This window comes from Morone saxatilis, unplaced genomic scaffold (genome assembly GCF_004916995.1).
Source record: "Morone saxatilis isolate NCDOM2014 unplaced genomic scaffold, NCSU_SB_2.0 Contig20, whole genome shotgun sequence".
Lineage (NCBI taxonomy): Eukaryota > Metazoa > Chordata > Actinopteri > Moronidae > Morone > Morone saxatilis.
This window is the reverse complement of record NW_023339763.1, coordinates 22,939,531-22,958,743: the sequence shown is the minus strand read 5'-3', so window position 1 is coordinate 22,958,743 and position 19,213 is coordinate 22,939,531. Positions and strand designations below refer to the sequence as shown.

The following is a 19,213-nucleotide window of genomic DNA, read 5'->3' as shown; positions in this document are numbered from 1 at the left end:
TAAGAGTACAGCAGTTAAATTTGACGATTCAAATTAGTTAGGATTGTTTTTTTTTCCAGTGCAGCGCTGGAAAAACAGCATTTTATAGTCAGTTTAAAACTTACATTAACCTTTCAAGTAAACATAGCTGATGCTTTCGCTTCATAATTCAGGTCTAAACCGATCATCTGTTGTCACACTTTCCTTCCAAATAACAGCTACAGAATGTTTGCCCTGCTATTCCCCATTTTTGTCAGTAGCATTCACATGTTTCTACCATGCAAATAACATCTTTCACTGTACAGTGAAACGCAGTTCTCAGTGGCACATTAAGAGGTATACAGTACTTCTTTGTTGAGGCAGATCTGACCTTGCCTTCAGCCTTGTTAAGATGCCTCACCCATCCATCTCACACTGTCTTCACACTTCACATTAAGTCTCAATAAAGCCCTTGGCGATAAAAGAACTGTACAGTCACACAAAGCTACAATTTCCCACCACTGCAGCTTTGAGGGGCTGTCTTTTGATTTGATTTTGAAATTTCAGGGTTTTCTCAAGTTTTGATTGTATTCATTGTCTCTATATTCATTCGAAACATATTAAAACAAAATCAGAACCACTGACCCTTCACTGTGTATACAGCAATGCATGTTTCAGTTCAGTTCAGTTCAGTTCAGTTCGTTTTAGATGCGGTTTCCCCAAAGCATTCTGGAGGTGACATAGCGGCTCACCCTGTTTGTTTCCACCTCCACTGTGCTCTGAGGGACACTTTAAAATATATATACTGGCTTTGAGAAACACAGTCACAGCAGCATCTACATAAAAATTATTTCCATATTGAAATAAAAAAAAATGGAAACATATTTGATATTCATTTTTGTACCTGCATGCATATTATTGACCAATTTTAATAAAATATGCAATTTCCTATTTTACATTTTACAATATATAGACTAATTACATCTACAAATTTCAATAAAGAATTCTCTATATTTGAGGTCTTTTTCCACATCTGGCTGCATTTTGGCTTCTTTTAAATGTGGGATAATTACAACTTGTTCAGTTGAGTGCATCAATTATGATTTTGCAATTCCTCAAGAAAACCATATGATAGGTACACTATGTACATTAGAAGCTATTAATGTAAATACCGTTAGTTTTGTTTTAAATTTCTGGTTTTAACTCTAAAGCAAGTTGCAGGACTTTTAGACGCCTATTCTGATCCAATATTTATTCCAAAAAATCATTTTAGAAAATTGCGATTGTTTTAAAAGGATTTGTTGTTGCAACGATAGCCCTGATAGGGGAATTCATTGTTAATTGATGGCGATCACTCTGTTCCTTTAGTGTGTTTACTTTGTCCACAGTGTTATATGCAATTACTTCTTCAACAGAACAAACCCAAGGCCTTCATTTGTTCAGTTCATTCCCTCCAGGGCTCTGCCAAGAGGACCAACAAAAAACACAAACATCAGAAGATCTGCAGTGTAACGTTCAATAAAGCAAAATGTCCTTTTGAAATGAAACCATGTCACTCTTCTTCTAACAACTGCCTTTGTATAAATGGCATAAAAGCAACGATATTTAACCGCTGTGCATCGCCGTAGGCATGCCATAAGAAAGGCGAATAAGGAAGAAGAGCTCCTTGTTTCTCTTTCAGTGTGATTTTGAATCCAACCACTACTCCAACAAGCACCTTCTAACCACAGGTTGATTCAAATGTGGGCACAATGCAGCTTTTTCTCCTTTATTTATATAAATAGTCCCTAAAATACATTACAGAAATTACACTGTTGGGAAAATGGAAGTGGAATAATTTCTATGGAAGGACCACGCACTAGTACAGCATTACTTCATGGTTTGCTTAGCACCCTAGGCTGCAGTCTTACAAAGAAAATGTTACATGCTAGTTCCATATTCCCTTTTTCTTTAGTCATAGCACTCATTAATAATATGCTGCAGTTGTGTCTGGGACTAAGTGATCAGTGATGTAGGTTCTATATGCATTTTCAAGCCACTTCACTCACTTTTATTTTTCGTGCTGACTTTGTTATCTTTGAAGGTTGAGATTGTGGTTTTACCTTAGTTAGAGGTTACAGTCATATTCACAATAAGTGCATTAAATTCACTAAATGCTTAAATGTTAGCCACCAGATGCTCCAACCTAGGAGACATAATAATTACATCATAGATAAAGGCACTAGCTTCTTTACTAAAACGGCTGCTAAAGCAACCCAGATACATCTGTATGATGCATGTATTAACTTTTTTTCCAGTATGCCAGATATGGTCATGAGCTGAATTATTTTTGCTTGTTTATTTATGAATGACAGTTAGTATTCCCTGTTTTATTAAATATGTTAATGAAAGAAATCACATCTCTTCTACACTCCTCCTGCACTTTAAGACTCAAATATGAGAGGACTTTTTGAAACCATTCCTTCTGCAAGCATTTATTGTGGAAATATGAAAGCAACCACATTTAGTCACTTCAATTTTGAGATTTTAGAAGGCTATGTTGGAGTTGTAGCTGTGGCAGAATCTGCTCAAAATCACAATAAAATGTATACAAATAAATAAATACATAAAAACTGAACATACCTATGAGCAATCCCACTCCAAACACACTTCAGCAGAACATGGACACTGCTTTCTTGTCTTATCAGGAGCCCAAGATATGTTACTGTAACATCTACAAATGAACACACCGTCTGAAGTAAACTGAGCACCTTTTGAGCAAAACTGAAAGAAAAAACCCAGCAACGTAAGCTTTAACTGTTACAGTACACACCCATGTGTTATTGAATCTAAAATATGCATGTGTAATGTGTGATAGTTTCTAATGTTATGGCACTTCCCTTACATGTCCAATAAAAATTTATTTTAGCCCCCTAGTATCCACATTTCCATTTGAATTATCTCAGGAATCTTTTAAAGTAAAACTGAGCAACATGTAAAAAAAGTGCTTACATCATGTAAATAACGAAAACTTTTGGCTCACTTTGTGTTGTCTTCAATGTCACATACGATTTGTTCAAGGAATGACTGTACTCAGCATTTCCATTTCAAATGACAAGCACATAAAGAGACAAAATACAAAGGCTGTGAATAGAAAATGGCAAAAACGAGGTGGGTTCTTACACACACGCACCGACACACAAATAAAAAATAGAAATAAAAAATTAGACACAAGTGAAGCAGGCTAACCAACCACAAGCTCCATTAAGGCCAAACATACCCATTGTTTTTTATGCCCTCTAATATGAAAAAATACTATCATATACTATGGCACAAAATCTTATCCTCCGCTATGTATGGTTGGTTGTTTTAATTGGATTGTTTTTGGCATACTATAGTTCTTTCTGAAGCCTCTACACTACCTAAAGAAAAACTGGAGAAGATGTACAGGAACAGCCACAAATCTAAGGGAATTGGACAAGATTTTGCTCCAGTGCAAACAGCAGTTACGAGATATGAGAAGCTAAAGACAGAGCTACAGAAGCCCTGAAAGGCAAGTGAATTTTTATTTATTTTTGTCACAATACCCTTTTTTTTATCTGTGAAAACAGTTGACTTTTTTTCCAAGGTAATTTGTCTTTGTTTACTTTTTGCAAGGAAGTGGAAGATAATTTTTCCAAGAATAAATATTTACCTCTGAAAACCGGTGATAAAGAATGTATCTGCTTTCACATGTGAAAAAGAAAAAATGTAAACTTAGAAAAAAGATATTTCACTAGTTTTCACAGATAAAAGTTAAAACCAAGAATATTTGCTGCTGTTTTCACTTGCCTTTCAGGGCTTCTGTACAGAGCCGTTGGAGCAATAAAATGACTTTCTATAGAATAACTAAAAGTAATTGAATTACCACCCTTCATTGTGCATGTTGATAGTTTGTTATAGGTGTGTGAAATGCACATGTACAGTAAGCCCCTGGTGAAACTGCTGAATGACATCTGTTCAATAAGAAATGACAGATAGTGAAAGTCAGAATTTCTTCTGTAGGCCAAGAAAAGTAGTTCTGTGGTGTGTTCCTGTTTGTCAGACACTCACGTCAAGCCCACGTCCTGATCATTTACGACAGAGCAAAAGAGATGAGCAGATGAGCAAATCAGCATCATTCTGCAAGATAAATAAACTGAATTAACTCAACGAATGTACGTCTAACAGTAGACAAGTAGAAGTACATATAGGAATGGAAAGCTGGAACACGTCATTATAAGAAAAGGAAGTGGAACACAATAATGACTAAAGAGATGAAAAAGGCTAGTTTGTTCTGCTGGCTGATTCTGGTGGTTGTGTGGTCTCGTGTCCTGTGCTCTGAGGTATACTTGGTAGGAAGTGAGAACACCCATATTTGTGAGGTGAGTTTTCTCGGCAGATAAAAGACGTTGCTGGCGGAGAGGATCCCGTGGAAGTTGCTGTAAACGGAGACCCGCAGGGCTTTTTTTGGGGCTGTGGGGGAAGATTGGCTCAGCACAAGAAACATGGCCTATGCCTGGAGAAGCCTTTTAAATTAAAAGCGGTAACACTGGAGTAGGAATGCTGGGATTTCAAAGAAACAGGAAAAACGGGAATAGTGTATTGACTCTTTGTATTCATCTTTTTGCACTGGAGTAAAATTTTTGGAAAACTATGGCAGCTATCATTTTGATTTGAATTAGTAAGTTTAAACTTTTTATTTATAAGGGAATACTACTTGATTTAAGCACGCACAGATCATTGTTGTGCATTTGGGCATCATAACCACTAGTTGGGAAAATAATCAAAACTTTTTCAGAGGGGAAGCCTTCGAACCAGGACGCCAATCTGTGATGCCATTCCAATCACCAATGCTGCTGTTTCGCTGACAGTAAGCTGGGACCGGCATTTTCAACACAATCAGACATTTTTTTAAGGAAAAAAAATATTTTGGTTTCTGAAAATAATTATTTTTTGGTTCTCAATCTGATTTCTGATTCTTCCAGGTATATTTGTTGCCATTACAGATTAGCTTGTGAACCTGGCAGAATGCTCACTAATGCAGATTGAACTGACCAAGGGAATAGCTACAGAATAAACCAAATATGAATGCTCAAATTTAGTGCTATTCCCCTTTATAGATAATAATTGCAAACAACTTTAATTAATAGTGTTTTTTTTTTTCATCTTGTGTGTAGCTAGTGTTATTTTGGAATGGGGGCATATTGCATGATTGTGACCTTGTCCTCAAGGGCTTTTAGAGGAGGGTGGCATGGTCGAGGTCTATGTTGTCCATGCTGGCCAAAATAGCCTTCTGGTCCTCCCGTGGTGGGCGACGGTACAGCAGAGCAGAAAAGCGAGTATATGGGTCATGGAGGATGGGCCGTTTCTTCTTCTTGCGGAGGTAGAGAGCTTCTTCGGGCTGGAGTACCTGAGAGGTGTAGGCCTGCTGGGTCTGAGAGGTGGAGACACCTGGAGGAGGGGAGAAAGGCAGATCATTGCCAGCTGAAGTCATAGTGGTAATGTTTATAGGCAATTCTGAACAATAATCCCAATAACTGACTGTAGTTGTTAGGGATGAGCAAGTACAGCATTATCTGTTTCCATGGCTTCAAGCAACTAAATTATCTGTACTTTTGTCCGTACTCGGAATAGGCAGGGTTTAAACTGGACGTGGGGGGCACCTGAAATTAATTCGGGCCTTTTCCACCAACAGGGAACTGGCTCCATTCTGGTTCAAGCACCTAGTTTTTTAACCGTTTGCAGCGTTTCAACCGAAACTAAATTGGTTTGGAACCTGAAAAGTAAGTTGGGACCAAAGAATTGCAGGTTTTCCTTGGGAACCAAAGTGGGCGTGTCATATTTTACTGGTTGTGCACCACACTCTGTCGATGATACATCAGAGTACTGGTGCTAAGGCTGGTTTGCTAGATAGCACCAAGGTTCCAACAGAAGAACCAGAGCAAATTTGGTGGAAAAGGGGCCAGAGAGAGGTTTGAAAGCGTTCAGTGTACAATGTGGGTTGTGTGTACCTAGAAAATCTGTTTCTTTTTCTTATAGTAAAATCTTCTTTTGAGAAACATGATTATTGGCTTTATTGCAGAGATTTAGATGAGAAGATTGACACAACTCTCATGTTTGTATGCTAAATACAATGTGAATTTACAGTCAGTATGCGTTTAGCTTAACTTAGCATAAAGACTGGAAGCAGAGGGAAACAGCTAGCCTGGATTTGTCCAAAGGTAACAAAATCCACCTACCAGCACCACTTAAGCTCACTAAACAGGAGTATCTGTTGGGTGCCACGCAATCTCATGGTGATGACAAGGCTCCAGGAAGTGTATGGATTAAACAAACAAGACCATGCGTGACAAGAACATGTTAACTAGTCAAATTTATCGGCACAAGTATGCAGGTTTTATTAGGCCAGGCCAGCTGGTTCCCACTCCTTCCAATTTTAGTGTTGTTAATGCTAAGCCAAGCTAATTGCCTGCTGACACTAGCTTCATGTTCAGCATACAGATATGAAAACAGGAATAATCTTTTTATTAATCCCTGCAAGAAAGCGAATAAGCGTGGTTCCTTATTGAACTGTTGTAAGCAGAGGAGAAAACATCAATATCAACACTGTTTACTGCCTTTACTTTATTCCTGATACTATACACTGGTCAGTGAGATTTTTGATTGTACTAGAGGTGTTCAGCACATACACAGACAAATCCAGAATGATTTGTGGGGAGGAGGGTTTACTTTCCATTCCAGGATGGTGTCACTTTTCCTTGCACCTTTCTCTCTAGCCCTAAAACCCACAGAGGAATTATTTGATGACATCTTCTCCTGAAGATTGCCAGAGACGGATCAGACATCAAAAAGATTCTGTCCCACATGGATTGCAATTGAGGACATGAGTGTGATGTGGATGAAAACTGAAGACAGGGTTGACTAGCACTATCCTTTACAACCAAGTGAGCCATCTTGTTTTCTTTTCATCTCTGTTGAGTTGAACATTCACAGTACTGATAGGATGTTTATGGATGTAGTGACACCACAAATCATATCTTTCATAAATCAAAGTTTTCTCATATGGGCTCTGTAGCTTAGTAGTGAGACGTGCTCTGCTGAAAACATGTCCCCACTCATTGCGGGACTGACAGAGGCACCACACTGAGAAACACCAAACTTTCCAGAGGGATGACAGGAGAGGGACGCTAAAGTGCAGAGTTTGCTTGCATCTTGTCTTACCATGCAGGACAAGACCAAGACAGAGCTACGACAGCTTCTCTTTATGTATCCTAGATCTTGGTAAAGAAGACAGCCACTCACAGACTCCAAAACTGTGAAAGAATGCATGATGGCTACTGTGGATGAGGGGAGTCGTCATTCCAAAAAAGTTAAATAAAGGTTTTAAATAGGCTGTTGAAAATGTGTGGGCCATCTAGATTTCTTGGTTTTAAAATCTGGCCGAATGGATTTTGGTATGTATAGTGAATACGAGTGTAACGATATGTGTATTTGTCCCTAACCGTTCTGTACATGTTTGATATGCAACAATACTAGTGAGGACAGCTTGGCCTCTGCTGCTTTGGTTTTGACAATTCTTTTTTAATCAGTGTCTTGTGAGTCCCCCAACTTTATGGAATTGCAATGCTAAATCGGAGTACCCTGATAAAGTATCTGTTTACAAATATAAACAAACTTACAATGCCAGGTTTACACCACTTACAATATCAGGTACCAAATCAGCACTGCCCCTATCTTGTTTAATTCAAGCCTGTGGCAGACAAGTTATTTGTCTGTGGCAGACAAATGAAGCCAACTACAGCTACAAAAATCAGTCAGTCTCCCTAAGAATGTGGTCTTAGGCAGCTGTTCTCAGCAACCAAGCTTCGTTCGGCCCGCCTCAGCTCCCCCTCTTTGCCCATTTTTGGAGTAGCTGACCAAGCTTCACACCGGGTCTTCAGAAACCTATGGCTGACGTCCCAAAGACTCCATATTTGTTTTGAGTCAACAGTGGAGTTTTACTTATCCAATGACAGACACCAAAACATTCAAGTATAAAATTCACATTACATTATAAATAGTATTAACATTTGAAGTGTGATTCACTGCTTTGTCCTCCTTTGGCAAATGGCTGTGAAAAGGTTATCCAGTTGTAACCCTTCTGCCAAGTATTTTCCAAACATATTTGTTTACAGACATGAAGAGGGGAAGGAAATGAAACACATTGATACTATCACAAATAAATGTGATGCATTCTTGGTAAGTCACAAAAAACATAAAGGCTAAAACACACCGGTGCCAAATGATGCGCATCAAAAACACCACCATGATTACTTTCAATGTATAACCTCCACACTGGCAGAGGCTAGACGCCCCACATTGCTTCACGCCACTGTCCTATTTCCAGCATCCCCATGATATTATAAATTATAATGACAAAAAGACACTACCTAATATAAAGCTATATAAAGCTATAGTCCTGGCTGTAAAGGGGAGTTTAAATAGGGGTGTCCACACATGATTTTAAGGTTATTTATGGTACGATACATTTTAGTATGAAAAAACTGAAAAGTAACAGATTATTTTTTATCAGTGCAGATCTGCTGTTACAACAAGCCTGCTGACCAGTTCTGGGAGATTGATGAGCTGCAGCGCTACTCTTGTGATCTGTGCTAGGGATGGCGGTGTGTTTTAGCCTTTAGAATACATATTTGAGAAGCAAAAAAAACGAAAACATTGTATATTTCACAATGTAGCAAGTGCTTGAAATATCACTGTGTAAAAGGGGAGAACAGAGATGAACAGGGTTCACACCTGCTTTCTTTCTGGTCTTGGAGTTATTGTTGTTCATCGTCATCTTCTTGGCCTTTTTAATACGTTGGTATCTCAGTGCATCAATCCTCTCAGACCCCGAAAGGGCACTCGGCGCACCTCGACGTTTTCTGGATAAAGAACAGAGAGGGGAAAACGGGTAACTCAAGGCCAAACGTAGTAAGCTAACTGTGTTTCTGCACTACGGAGCGCAACAAAGCCAGAAACCCACACAATCTCAAAACAGCACGGCCTGTGCTAAGCAAGAGGTGCAGCACATTGCCAAAGGATCAATGTGAGACACCTAAAGAGCTGTACTCTGAAATCCAGCAAAGTGATTCATTCTACTATTAACAAAACCTTGTACCTCATCTGGATTACCAACTAACAGTTATGTTTAGGTTAATGATGATTATGTTTCATAAAATGAGTTCATAAATCCAGATGGTATATTAAATTGTGCACCTTGAAATTTCATTGCCCTTCAGGGACATCAAGTTATTTTGCTCAAATTGATCCAAACAATCTTTATCCAGAGAAAAGCAAAGTGTTACACGATCCCTGATACAATCTCTTTACCTCGTGGTATAGATTAAGACAGTGAGTAAAGTTTGAGAAGATACAACATTTAAAAAGACTTGCACTGTTGGTTTCAGAGGAAAATTTCTTAAAATATGAAGAACATTTTGTACTAAATGTAACTTTTCAATTGATATGTTTGCAGATTGTATGATTTTTTAGACAATGAATCAATGACACTCTGAAAATAACAGGTGCAAATGTTTCCTTTTCCATTTCTCAGCTGCTCATGATGGCATCTACAGACCTCCCTCCCATTCATGGAGGCACTTATGACTTGGCAGCCCACAGATGTCTGCCACAAACACACACTTGGATTTCTCAAGGCACAGAAAACAATTAGCATTACAGAGAGGCCATCTTCCCACCGTGGCTGCAGAGAGAAACCGATGGTCGTTAGTAGAGGGGGAGAATCACAGCTGAGCAACAAAGCATCATCAATATGTATTCATAGACATGGATACTGTCTACAATGGGCTTCACCATGCTGACAGGGGGAGAGATGGCGGGAGGGGAAAATGACTACTCGGGAACAGTCACATAATGAAAAATAAGCCAAAGAAAAGCGAAGCACTAAGACAACAAATGTAACAAGAATTTATCCATATAATTGTTTCTTTTTTGAAACGGAGGAGCAATACTTAGCGATGGCATGCATGGCAGTTTGCACATGGAACACGACTTTAAAGGGGAATACATTCAAAAGCACTTCATTGGGCAGTTCACTCAAACATTGGGGTCCTCAAGCCCCCTGTGTGTCCCCCCTCTGCAAAGCCCTTGGCAAAATATTTGTTCCTTAGGATAAAAAGAAGTGCATATGCTGTTTTTGGCAGGACACTTGCTACACATGGCAGTGAGAACTGTTCTGCAGTCCAAACTTACAAGGGCAATTGTATACTTACAGATGGTTTAATTCATGCTCTGTACAGATGCTTTATACAGGGGATTAAGGCCATGTGTCCACCAGGAAACTGCGCTTGGTTGTTCGGGCTAAAGAGATGCTTGCAGAGAGTGCTGGTAATGGCTCCTGCTATTGCTCTGCTGCTGTTCAAACGGAAACTGGTGCATTTCTGATAAAAGCTGAACTATATTTTTTATGAAACTAGTGCGCTGAGAACTTCACACATGCTAAGCTTTTATCCCTGCCAGAATCATGCAACAGAATTTCTGCTTCATTGTTAATGCAAAAAGAGAGCTGTGAATGATGGCTCCCAGTGGACACACAGCTTAATGTGACGTCATAACGCCAATTTTACAAAATATTTCTTGGAGATTGGGGTCCAAAATATTTTCAATTGGTGTCATACAATACAAGCATCTGTAAAATATAAATGGCACAATGTGTCACGCTTGAGGAGAATGCTAAGAAAGTTTTCAGAAAGTGATCATCTGAGAATAAAGATTGTGGAACGAAGTCCACATAGACCAACCTTTCATAAATACACAGTATGGCACATCTTGTAATAATCTATATAATACAGAAAGACACCAAAATAAACTGGTGAGCATGCCTGCTGAGAACAGCATATTAGCTTTATATAATGAAAAATCAGTGTTACCTGGATGTAACTCCAGTTCTATGACTACGTGTGTGGCCATCTAATGGATTTCGCTACTTGTAATTTTTTTTAGAAAGGAAGTAATTAGTGGTACAATGCACGTTTAATTAACATTATTCTTTGTTGGCCTGGTGAGGCTGGTCCTTCAAACCCCTACTAGGCCCATCTTCAGACTGAGTGGGAGGAAGCGGTGTCAGCTTAACGGTGTGGGATTTAGCGGCACATAGTGGTGAAGTTGCAGACTGCAATCATTTGAATACAGCTCATTTTCCAAGAGTGTAGGAGAAAGGATGATGGCCACAAAACTTGTGAAAAACAGGAAAGGCCCTATCTAGAGCTAGTTTAGTTCTGGGCTACCGTAGAAATATGGCGGATCAACATGATGGACTCACTCCCATTGTAGATTAAAACAGCTTATTCTAAAGTAACAAAAACACAACTATTCTTATTATTAGGTGACTAATAAAAACATACATATAAATATTATATTCCATTTCTGCCAGTAGATCCTCCTGAATGTGACACACTGGAGCTTTAACGTCTTGCTGGATGTTGGTCCCAAATAGTGAGTTTTAGGAATGGCATGTTGAGGACTGCTCAACTTTCATGCTACTTCAGCATCAAATAGCTCACCCAAAGATGCCTGTGTCTGTCATACTGTATGTAGCTCCCATGGTTCTCTCACAGTTGATAGTAAAGACCAGAGACACTCTGAGAAACTTTTCCACCTCCGTGTAGGTATCATTGTAATCCTTGACAGTCTCCTCAGCAATGTTGCTACTACAAGACAGTTCAGTCTTGTAGTGGTTTGGGACAGGCAACGAAGCCTGCCAATAAGGCTAGGCTAGAGCTGCACGATGAGCAGCATTAGCATTGGACAGGATCAAGCAGCAATTGATTCCATCCTGAGGAAGATGGCCAAAAGGGAGGGATGGGCTAACGTAGGAGTGGCCGATTGAGATTGTGCTCTAAGACATTCACGCAATATCCTTTTCAGGTGAATCGTAAAGATCATGGTATTGAATGTCTTCTTACTTCTGTTTCCAAACTTCACACATGGATTTGCCATACACGAACAAACCAATAGAGTGATGTAGCCAACTAGAATGCAATCTATCAATGCAACTGACTTACGAGTACTTAAAAAGGGTTATTTTATGATTTTGTTATATTATGGCTTCTGTTTACAACAGAATCATTTAATTGATTTAATCATCATTTTGAAACTTGTGTAGTATCTATAATCTAATATTGTGTTTTAATGGTACAAGTGGAGTAATTCATAGTCATCATTCATAAAGCCTGATTACACATTGACTGTATTCTTTACATGTGCAATTCCTCTGTTTGTTCCTTTATAAATATTAGTAGATAGTATCTCCACAAATAGATATGAGTTTACAATTATTCACAATTCTTTCTGTGCATTGGGTAACTGTATAACAGAGTGTGCAACATTTGGTCAATGCCATTTTTCCAGTAAAATGAGTTGCCTTCTTGCTTCTTCACAGAATGTTTTGTCTGTACGTGTTTAGGATACTGCAACAGATAACACGTTTAGCATAAAGGTCTCTTGGTAACTGCAGCCGAAGCAAGAGCAGCAGGCGCCTTGGGCCGACACGGGAGTTGAGCAGAAGGAGAAGCTCTTATCCATGATGATATCTTGAAATGACGCTGGATTCACGAGAAGCAGAAGAGTTGTTTGCATGGATTCAAGGTGAACTTAGGGAGAGAAACACTAATCTTCCCACTCAATTATGGCATACTACTACCTAACTGGATGCCAAGTGCATTGATCTGTCCCAGGGTGCAGAGGCAGAGCTTCATTAGGGTAAATCAATAGAGAAGTCAGTATAGGGCTGAGGCTGGTACACAATACCATCAACCTTTAGTACACTGTCAAGACCTTTTTAGGGGCTTGCTTCTGCATTGACAATCATTTAATGTTTGGCCATGACATATAGGACACAACTTCAGTGTGGTTTTATCTCTGTGCTTAAAAAAACATGTACACAGCTTGTAACCATTCAGTTAAGAGTATATTCCAGTTTGGTGACACACAGATGTGTTCTTTGGTTTTTGCCAAATACTATCCTTCAATGAATTATCAGTGGGTGACATTATCAGAATAATGAACCAAGTAATAAATAAATGCTTGAATATTTAAATTGGTTTGAGGTTGATAAGATTACAGTTGCCGTACTTATCTGTGAACCTGAGGTAGGATTTGTTATTAATAGATTAAAAAAAATGCATGTGAATGTGGTCAGTTAGCAAACCACTCAAGCATGAAATCATGTTGGTGATACATCTCTGATCTAACCTATTAACTAACAGATGGCATATGCATATCAGTCAGAATGCATAATGTACTGAAGACTGCAGAACTTAAAATGCATAGCTACTTTGAGAAAAAGGAAAAAGGAAAGAACGTAAATAAATTACACGTGTTGACTGAAGGAAGGAACAAATCAAACAAAGACATAAAGTCTTGTATTCCCCTTTAAAGGACGAGGTGATCAAAAAAGTCCCACCTGCTAACCCCCCCCTTTCAGACATGGATCCAACCCTTACCTATTGCGGTGTAGAGGACCTGGTCACAACAACGCTGCCCAGATAGCTGAGATCAATCAAAAACAAAGCAGGTAAGACTCCAGGAGCCATCAAGAACCACCATACTGCCCCTAATTCATAATGATGGAGACATTGCAGTACATGAGAAGCGGACAGGCCCTGTGACACACTTTGCCCAACAACCTCTCCTTGGTAGTCAGACCTGGGAGTATCCTGGGGGCAATTAAAGGGGTTGGGGAGAGGAGGGTTACAGAAAGGGAAGGGGAAGTAAAGTAGGAAAAAATCTGAGAGGTTGGAAGGTAAGGGAGAATTGGTCATGCAGTCAGGTTACTAAGGCCGAGGATGGGCCGCAGGGCCTGCCAAGATGAACTCTTCTTAAAGCATCCCTCCGCATGATAAAGGCATCTTCAAAGGCTTGGAGCTAGACATAACAATGGGTGTTTGTTTTGTCTGGGGAATCAATTGGATGAATATTATGGGATTCCTCCTGTTAGGTGAAAGCAGGGTAACGCATGATACAGATGGAAAAACAGGGATCCTGTGGTGATGTCTGCAAATTCCCAGGCTTTTAGGGGCTTGTGCCAAACAAATTACACAGTGCACTGGCAATAGTATTTTTCATCCGGATGGACTGTAGCCCCAAAAGGTCTGAAATGTAATCTGTGAAGCAAATGCATTTTCTTGTCAATTCAACAAACGTTGTTTGTTTAATAATTTATACTTTTTTTGTCTTTTCACTGGAAAATTCTTAAAGGTGCTGATTTTGGAACAATGCTTCACAGATTGAATGGGTGAATACCTCTAACTTGATGTCTGACATGAAAAGCAGCATTGACCGAATGGACTAAACTGAAAACTTTTCATCAATGCGCTCATCAAATGAATCATCACAATGGTTTTCCTTCAACCATACAATTTTCATTTTCATTTTTCACAAGTGTTAACAAATAAAATAAGCATAAACTAAACTATAAAACTAAGTTGCCACTGAGATGATTTAAAAACTGATGGATATTAGACAGCACTTCAGTAACCAAAATGTCAGAGCAACTTCACACATTAAAGCATTATGGTTTGGGGCAGATGACTCAAATGGTATCCCTCTCTGCATGCCTAATGCACCTACCCTGAAGCTGACAACTGGGGTGGAGAGGGCTCAGATGGAAGGATCTCCTCCTCAGTCCTCCTCTGAGATGGCATCTGCCCAAATATGTTGCTGCTTTCCATGGGGGGTGACGGGGACTGGGAAGCTGGGTAGCTGGTTGCAGAGGTGGCAAAGGCCATGTGGGAACGGTAGCTGGGACTTGCTCTCCTGCTACCCTGGCCTTGGGCAGGTGAAGAGGAGGGGGAAGATCTCCTTGAGAAGCTGGCTGTGGAAGGAGGGAGGAGGGTAATCTCAGACATCTCTGGGGGTATGGTAGGTTGGGCAATGCTGGGACGTGGCCGGGGACGTACTACAATCTCTGGGGAGCCCTCATGAGAACTAAGCGGGCTTTGGGTGAGGGGTGAGAGTCGAGAGGGCTGAAGAACCACCTGATGTATGCCGGAATCCATCCTCCGAGCCTGTCTGGGACTGAAGCGAGGGGTGGTTTCAAACCATCGTGTGTCCAGGCTACTGAATGTGCTAGGGACAATATGGGCCATTGGATCGGTGTAAGGCAAAACCGGCACACCCATACCGTGGCTTGTGTGTCTTAGCTGCCCTAAATGTGCCTCTTGCATAGCTAAATGCTTGGCTGGGGAGCCATGAGGCTTGGCCTTGCTGGGAGACTTGCTTGAGTGGCTCTTTGGGGCCTCCAGTGGCAGGACAGCAGGGTACGTGGGCATTGGAAGGGAGGAGGGCTGAAAAGCACTAAGGGGAAGAACATGAGGTGGAGGAGGATAGGGGGAGTCGTGGCGGAGATGCAAAGGGTGATGTGGTGGAAAAATGAATTGGGGCCCCTCCAGACTTGCAAAGGTGAAGTCCAGTCCCTGCCAAATCTCTGGTGAACGAGAGGAAGAGGTGAGTGTCAGAGGAAGTGGGAAACCAGAGACAGCATACTGTGGGAAATCACCCTCCCCCATTTCTTCAGGAATCATGGGGTGACCAAAAGGACCTTCAGCAAGGTATGGAGGGGAGGACATGACAGAGCTGAGTGGGCTGGTATCAGGCATGTAAAAAGGAGGTGGGGGATCATGATCTCCAGGGGGGCCTAAATAGCCATAGAAAGCCCTGTGATGGAGAGAGCCTCGGATCTGCCCTGTGGCCTGGAGCCGACTGCTCTCCATGATGGTCATACCTTCGAAGGGCCTCTGGAAACGAGGGCTGTAGGCTGGAGGTTGCAGGTAGGATTCCTGACTGGAGATAGGGGAAATCTGGTGAGGCCGAAGGGGGGCCATAACTGGTGGCAAAGGTCTAGGGTCGTCATTCTCTTCGTCTGATTGCCGGAATTCAGGATAGAGGTCTGATTCTTCCACAAAGGGAAAGCCCTCAATCCGCCGCGGCTTGATGGACATTTCTGCATCAGTGGGATCTATGACAAAACGTCCATCTGGGCCTCGGCTGATGAGTTCAATGGGTGTTGTTGCTTCGGCTTCATGCTTGGAGATACTGTACTTCTTGCTTGTTATTGCTCTTTTGGTCTTCATATATAAAGACAATTCCTCCTTCTTCCCTGGACTTGGGGGTGGTTTCTTCCCACGCTGGTCATGACTATCTTCAGATGATTCTGATGGGGATGCCTTTGAACGAATGCTCTCTGGGCTCACCTTTCCTGAAGATGACCTACAGAAAAGAATACAGAAGAAGTGACTATTCAGAAATTGCTAATCGAAAGCTGCGCTGATGGTGCTGAAGACGAATCCAGCTACAATAAACCAAAAATGACAACACACCTCACACAAGGAGATGAGTAATAAAAGCACATGTACACATGTAATTAATGATCTCCATGAAGGCTGCACTCCGTTTACAGCATTATTACTTCAAAACATTTGTTTGATCACGAGTGAATAAAGATATGTCTGTGTTTGCTGCTGCACCACAGAATTCTTTTATTTCGGTCTTTTACATACTTCTGGCAGAGCTAAGCATTGACACATCATATGCCTGACTGTTATGCCACCAACTTAACGTGGACATATACTTTGCTTGAAAACAGAGGGTTAACAGAGTGTAGATGCAGAGGTTTGGTGACACAAGGAAATAGTTTTTTGGAGTCAGGAAGGTGAACACAAAGCGGGGATACCACACACTAAATGGACAATTGTTAAACTTCAACATATATTAATTACATGCATAATTTCATTACACAGAAGTGAGAAAAAACTGACAACAACAAACTGGTGTATTGGTACCCACACAGGGTCTTTCATGTTTACTATCTGAAAGTGTAAAATAGAGCCCTAGCCTGCTCGGGACTTTTTCTTTAATCCGATTGACCCTGACCATTACCGTCCACTCCCAAAATGTATCTGTTCCAGACTCCTTTAGTCTAGTTCACAGTCATGTAAGAGGACTTGATTAGTCCGATCTGTTTACAAGATGTTTATTCTTAATAAACCAGTAGTTATTTTAAGGAAGTGTCATTAACTCACACATAAAGGAACTAATTTCTACAAATTTCATCCCATAAAAATTCTGCAATATATTTTTTGACTGCCCACAGCAAAGTTTAAACCACCCACTCCCACAAGATTTGTGTTGCAGTCCTCTAGTGTAAACTATGGACAGTGATTGATTTTCAACGGTTTTGGCTCTGTTCTCCAACATATCTGATTGAAAACTGTTCCAACTCTGGCAAAATGTATTAGGTTCATGTAGGACCCCATTGCTCACAGCTGGTTGAGAAAATTGGTCATCAGGGCCTTTAAGGGCATTAATACTGATCAAACAGTGTAGGACTTGGAGCCCTTGTCATACATAGTTACTAACATTTTGTCAATGTTGAACAATGACAGGGGTACATATGGATATACACACCCTCAAATTAAAGTTGAAAGTGAGAGAGTGATATAGTCGTTTTGCAATGCCTATTTGTGGCACATACAGTAAATATCTAAAAATGCCTTCCACTTGCTGTGTTAGAAAAGTTACACTCAGGGCTAGTTACGTGGGAAGAAAGTCTCTTTTAGTGCCATGTGCACTACTTAATGCTCTAGGTGAATACGCTGGGATGATTAGGATGTAAATTGTAAATGGATTGTAAAGGATGTACATTTTGGAGTCAAGCTAGACCACTTCAGGGCCAAAAAGCAAATTTTTAAAAAGAGGAAAGGGTCAGCCTTTCCACTAGATTTGAGCAACACTGTAGCAGTAGGGTTGAGGTAGTTGTTATCAACAGCAATGTAACGCTCCGGTATGGCAGACAGGTGTGACTGACAGGTGAGGAAGGAGAGGCTTTGATCCAAGACGCCTACAGACGAATAAGAATATTGCCAGTCATAGATTGGATTGACACTTACTGCCAAAATCCCTCAAAAGCAGGTCAGTCTAAACTAAAGACAACTGCCTTTTTCTGAAACCAGCTTTGAGGTTGAGAATTCTGGGTGATATCAAAGACTTTACAAGTTTAGACGATAACAGAAAGTTATATAAATTGTACCAACACACTTTAAAATACATGATACTTGGAGACAATATTTTTGTTAATGACCATAATGTGTCTTCTTACAGGAAGGAGGAAATGAAAACCATGATTTGTTTTAAAGCCACAATTATTTTATTTCGTGGAAAATAAAACATATACCCAATCCTCAGTGGAATAACAAAGGCTTGTGCTTATAGTAAGAAGTTATAAATAGTCTTTATAAGGCAATAGCTAATGTAAAACACTTATGTACATATGATAGATATTCCAGGTTTGTTTCCAGGGTGAAAAGCCTTCTGTGGTTTCTGTGAAAAATCACATCTGCTTTATTAAGCTACAAAGACAAATAATACTGAAATATATAAGTTGCTTGTTGTCATAAACTAGCCATAAACTAGTAGTATACAATGCAACAGAAGAATATACATCACATCAACTATGCTTGTCTAAAACATACTGTACTTCATTTTCTGATTACATAAAAGACTGCTCATTGTAACAATCATTAATTTTTGCTATTTTTGGCCATCATTCCTTTTGGCTACAATAATATTATATTAATATATCAGCAACTTCATGAATTACCCAACAACAGGCTTTCTAATTACTTTTATATGTTAAACAATGTAAAATATGTTAAGTTATTGTGTCCGTGTTTCTATGAATTGTTTTTTGACAACAACCAACAGGAGTAATGGCCAACACGATAAAATGCAGGCTTGTAACAACGCATTATGTAAAGACACCGTGTTATGTGATAACTTGACAAAACAAAATAAATTTTCACATCATTATGTAATAACACGTTGCATGTTGTAATGAACAGCAGGAACCCAATATGTAATACATTTCCCTGCCTTTTATAATAAATTATTACATTTTGTGGTGATTATTTAGAAACACAAGAGTTGTGTGACACTTTTTATGATGAAAATGCATTACGTAATAACCTACCAAAATCTGTTAAATTATATTTTTAACAATTAAACTACATTAAACCAAAATATTAAATTAGACTCCTAGGACCTGCGGCCCCCTTGGCGTTATAGCTCACTGTGATATTAATCTAAATAGTCACATAAAAGAGGAGAAATTCACGCTTTTATTTGTAGCACTACATTTGACTACTACAACTACGACTACAGGGCTCTCCAAAAAGACTATAAAAAAGTTCAGCTTTCATAT

The 19,213-nt window shown here is 39.9% G+C and overlaps 1 protein-coding gene across 1 annotated transcript in view; it reads right to left on the bottom strand.

The window, feature by feature from the left end:
- Nucleotides 1-6: 6 nt before the first annotated feature.
- Nucleotides 7-19,213, bottom strand: part of LOC118332029 (protein turtle homolog B-like) — a gene marked incomplete in the record, with an annotated part of 123,289 nt that continues 104,082 nt past the window's right edge. Inside the window, 3 exon segments of the mRNA XM_035667158.1 lie at nucleotides 7-5,409; nucleotides 8,752-8,879; nucleotides 14,587-16,224. Coding sequence (XP_035523051.1) covers nucleotides 5,195-5,409; nucleotides 8,752-8,879; nucleotides 14,587-16,224 — 1,981 coding nt within the window.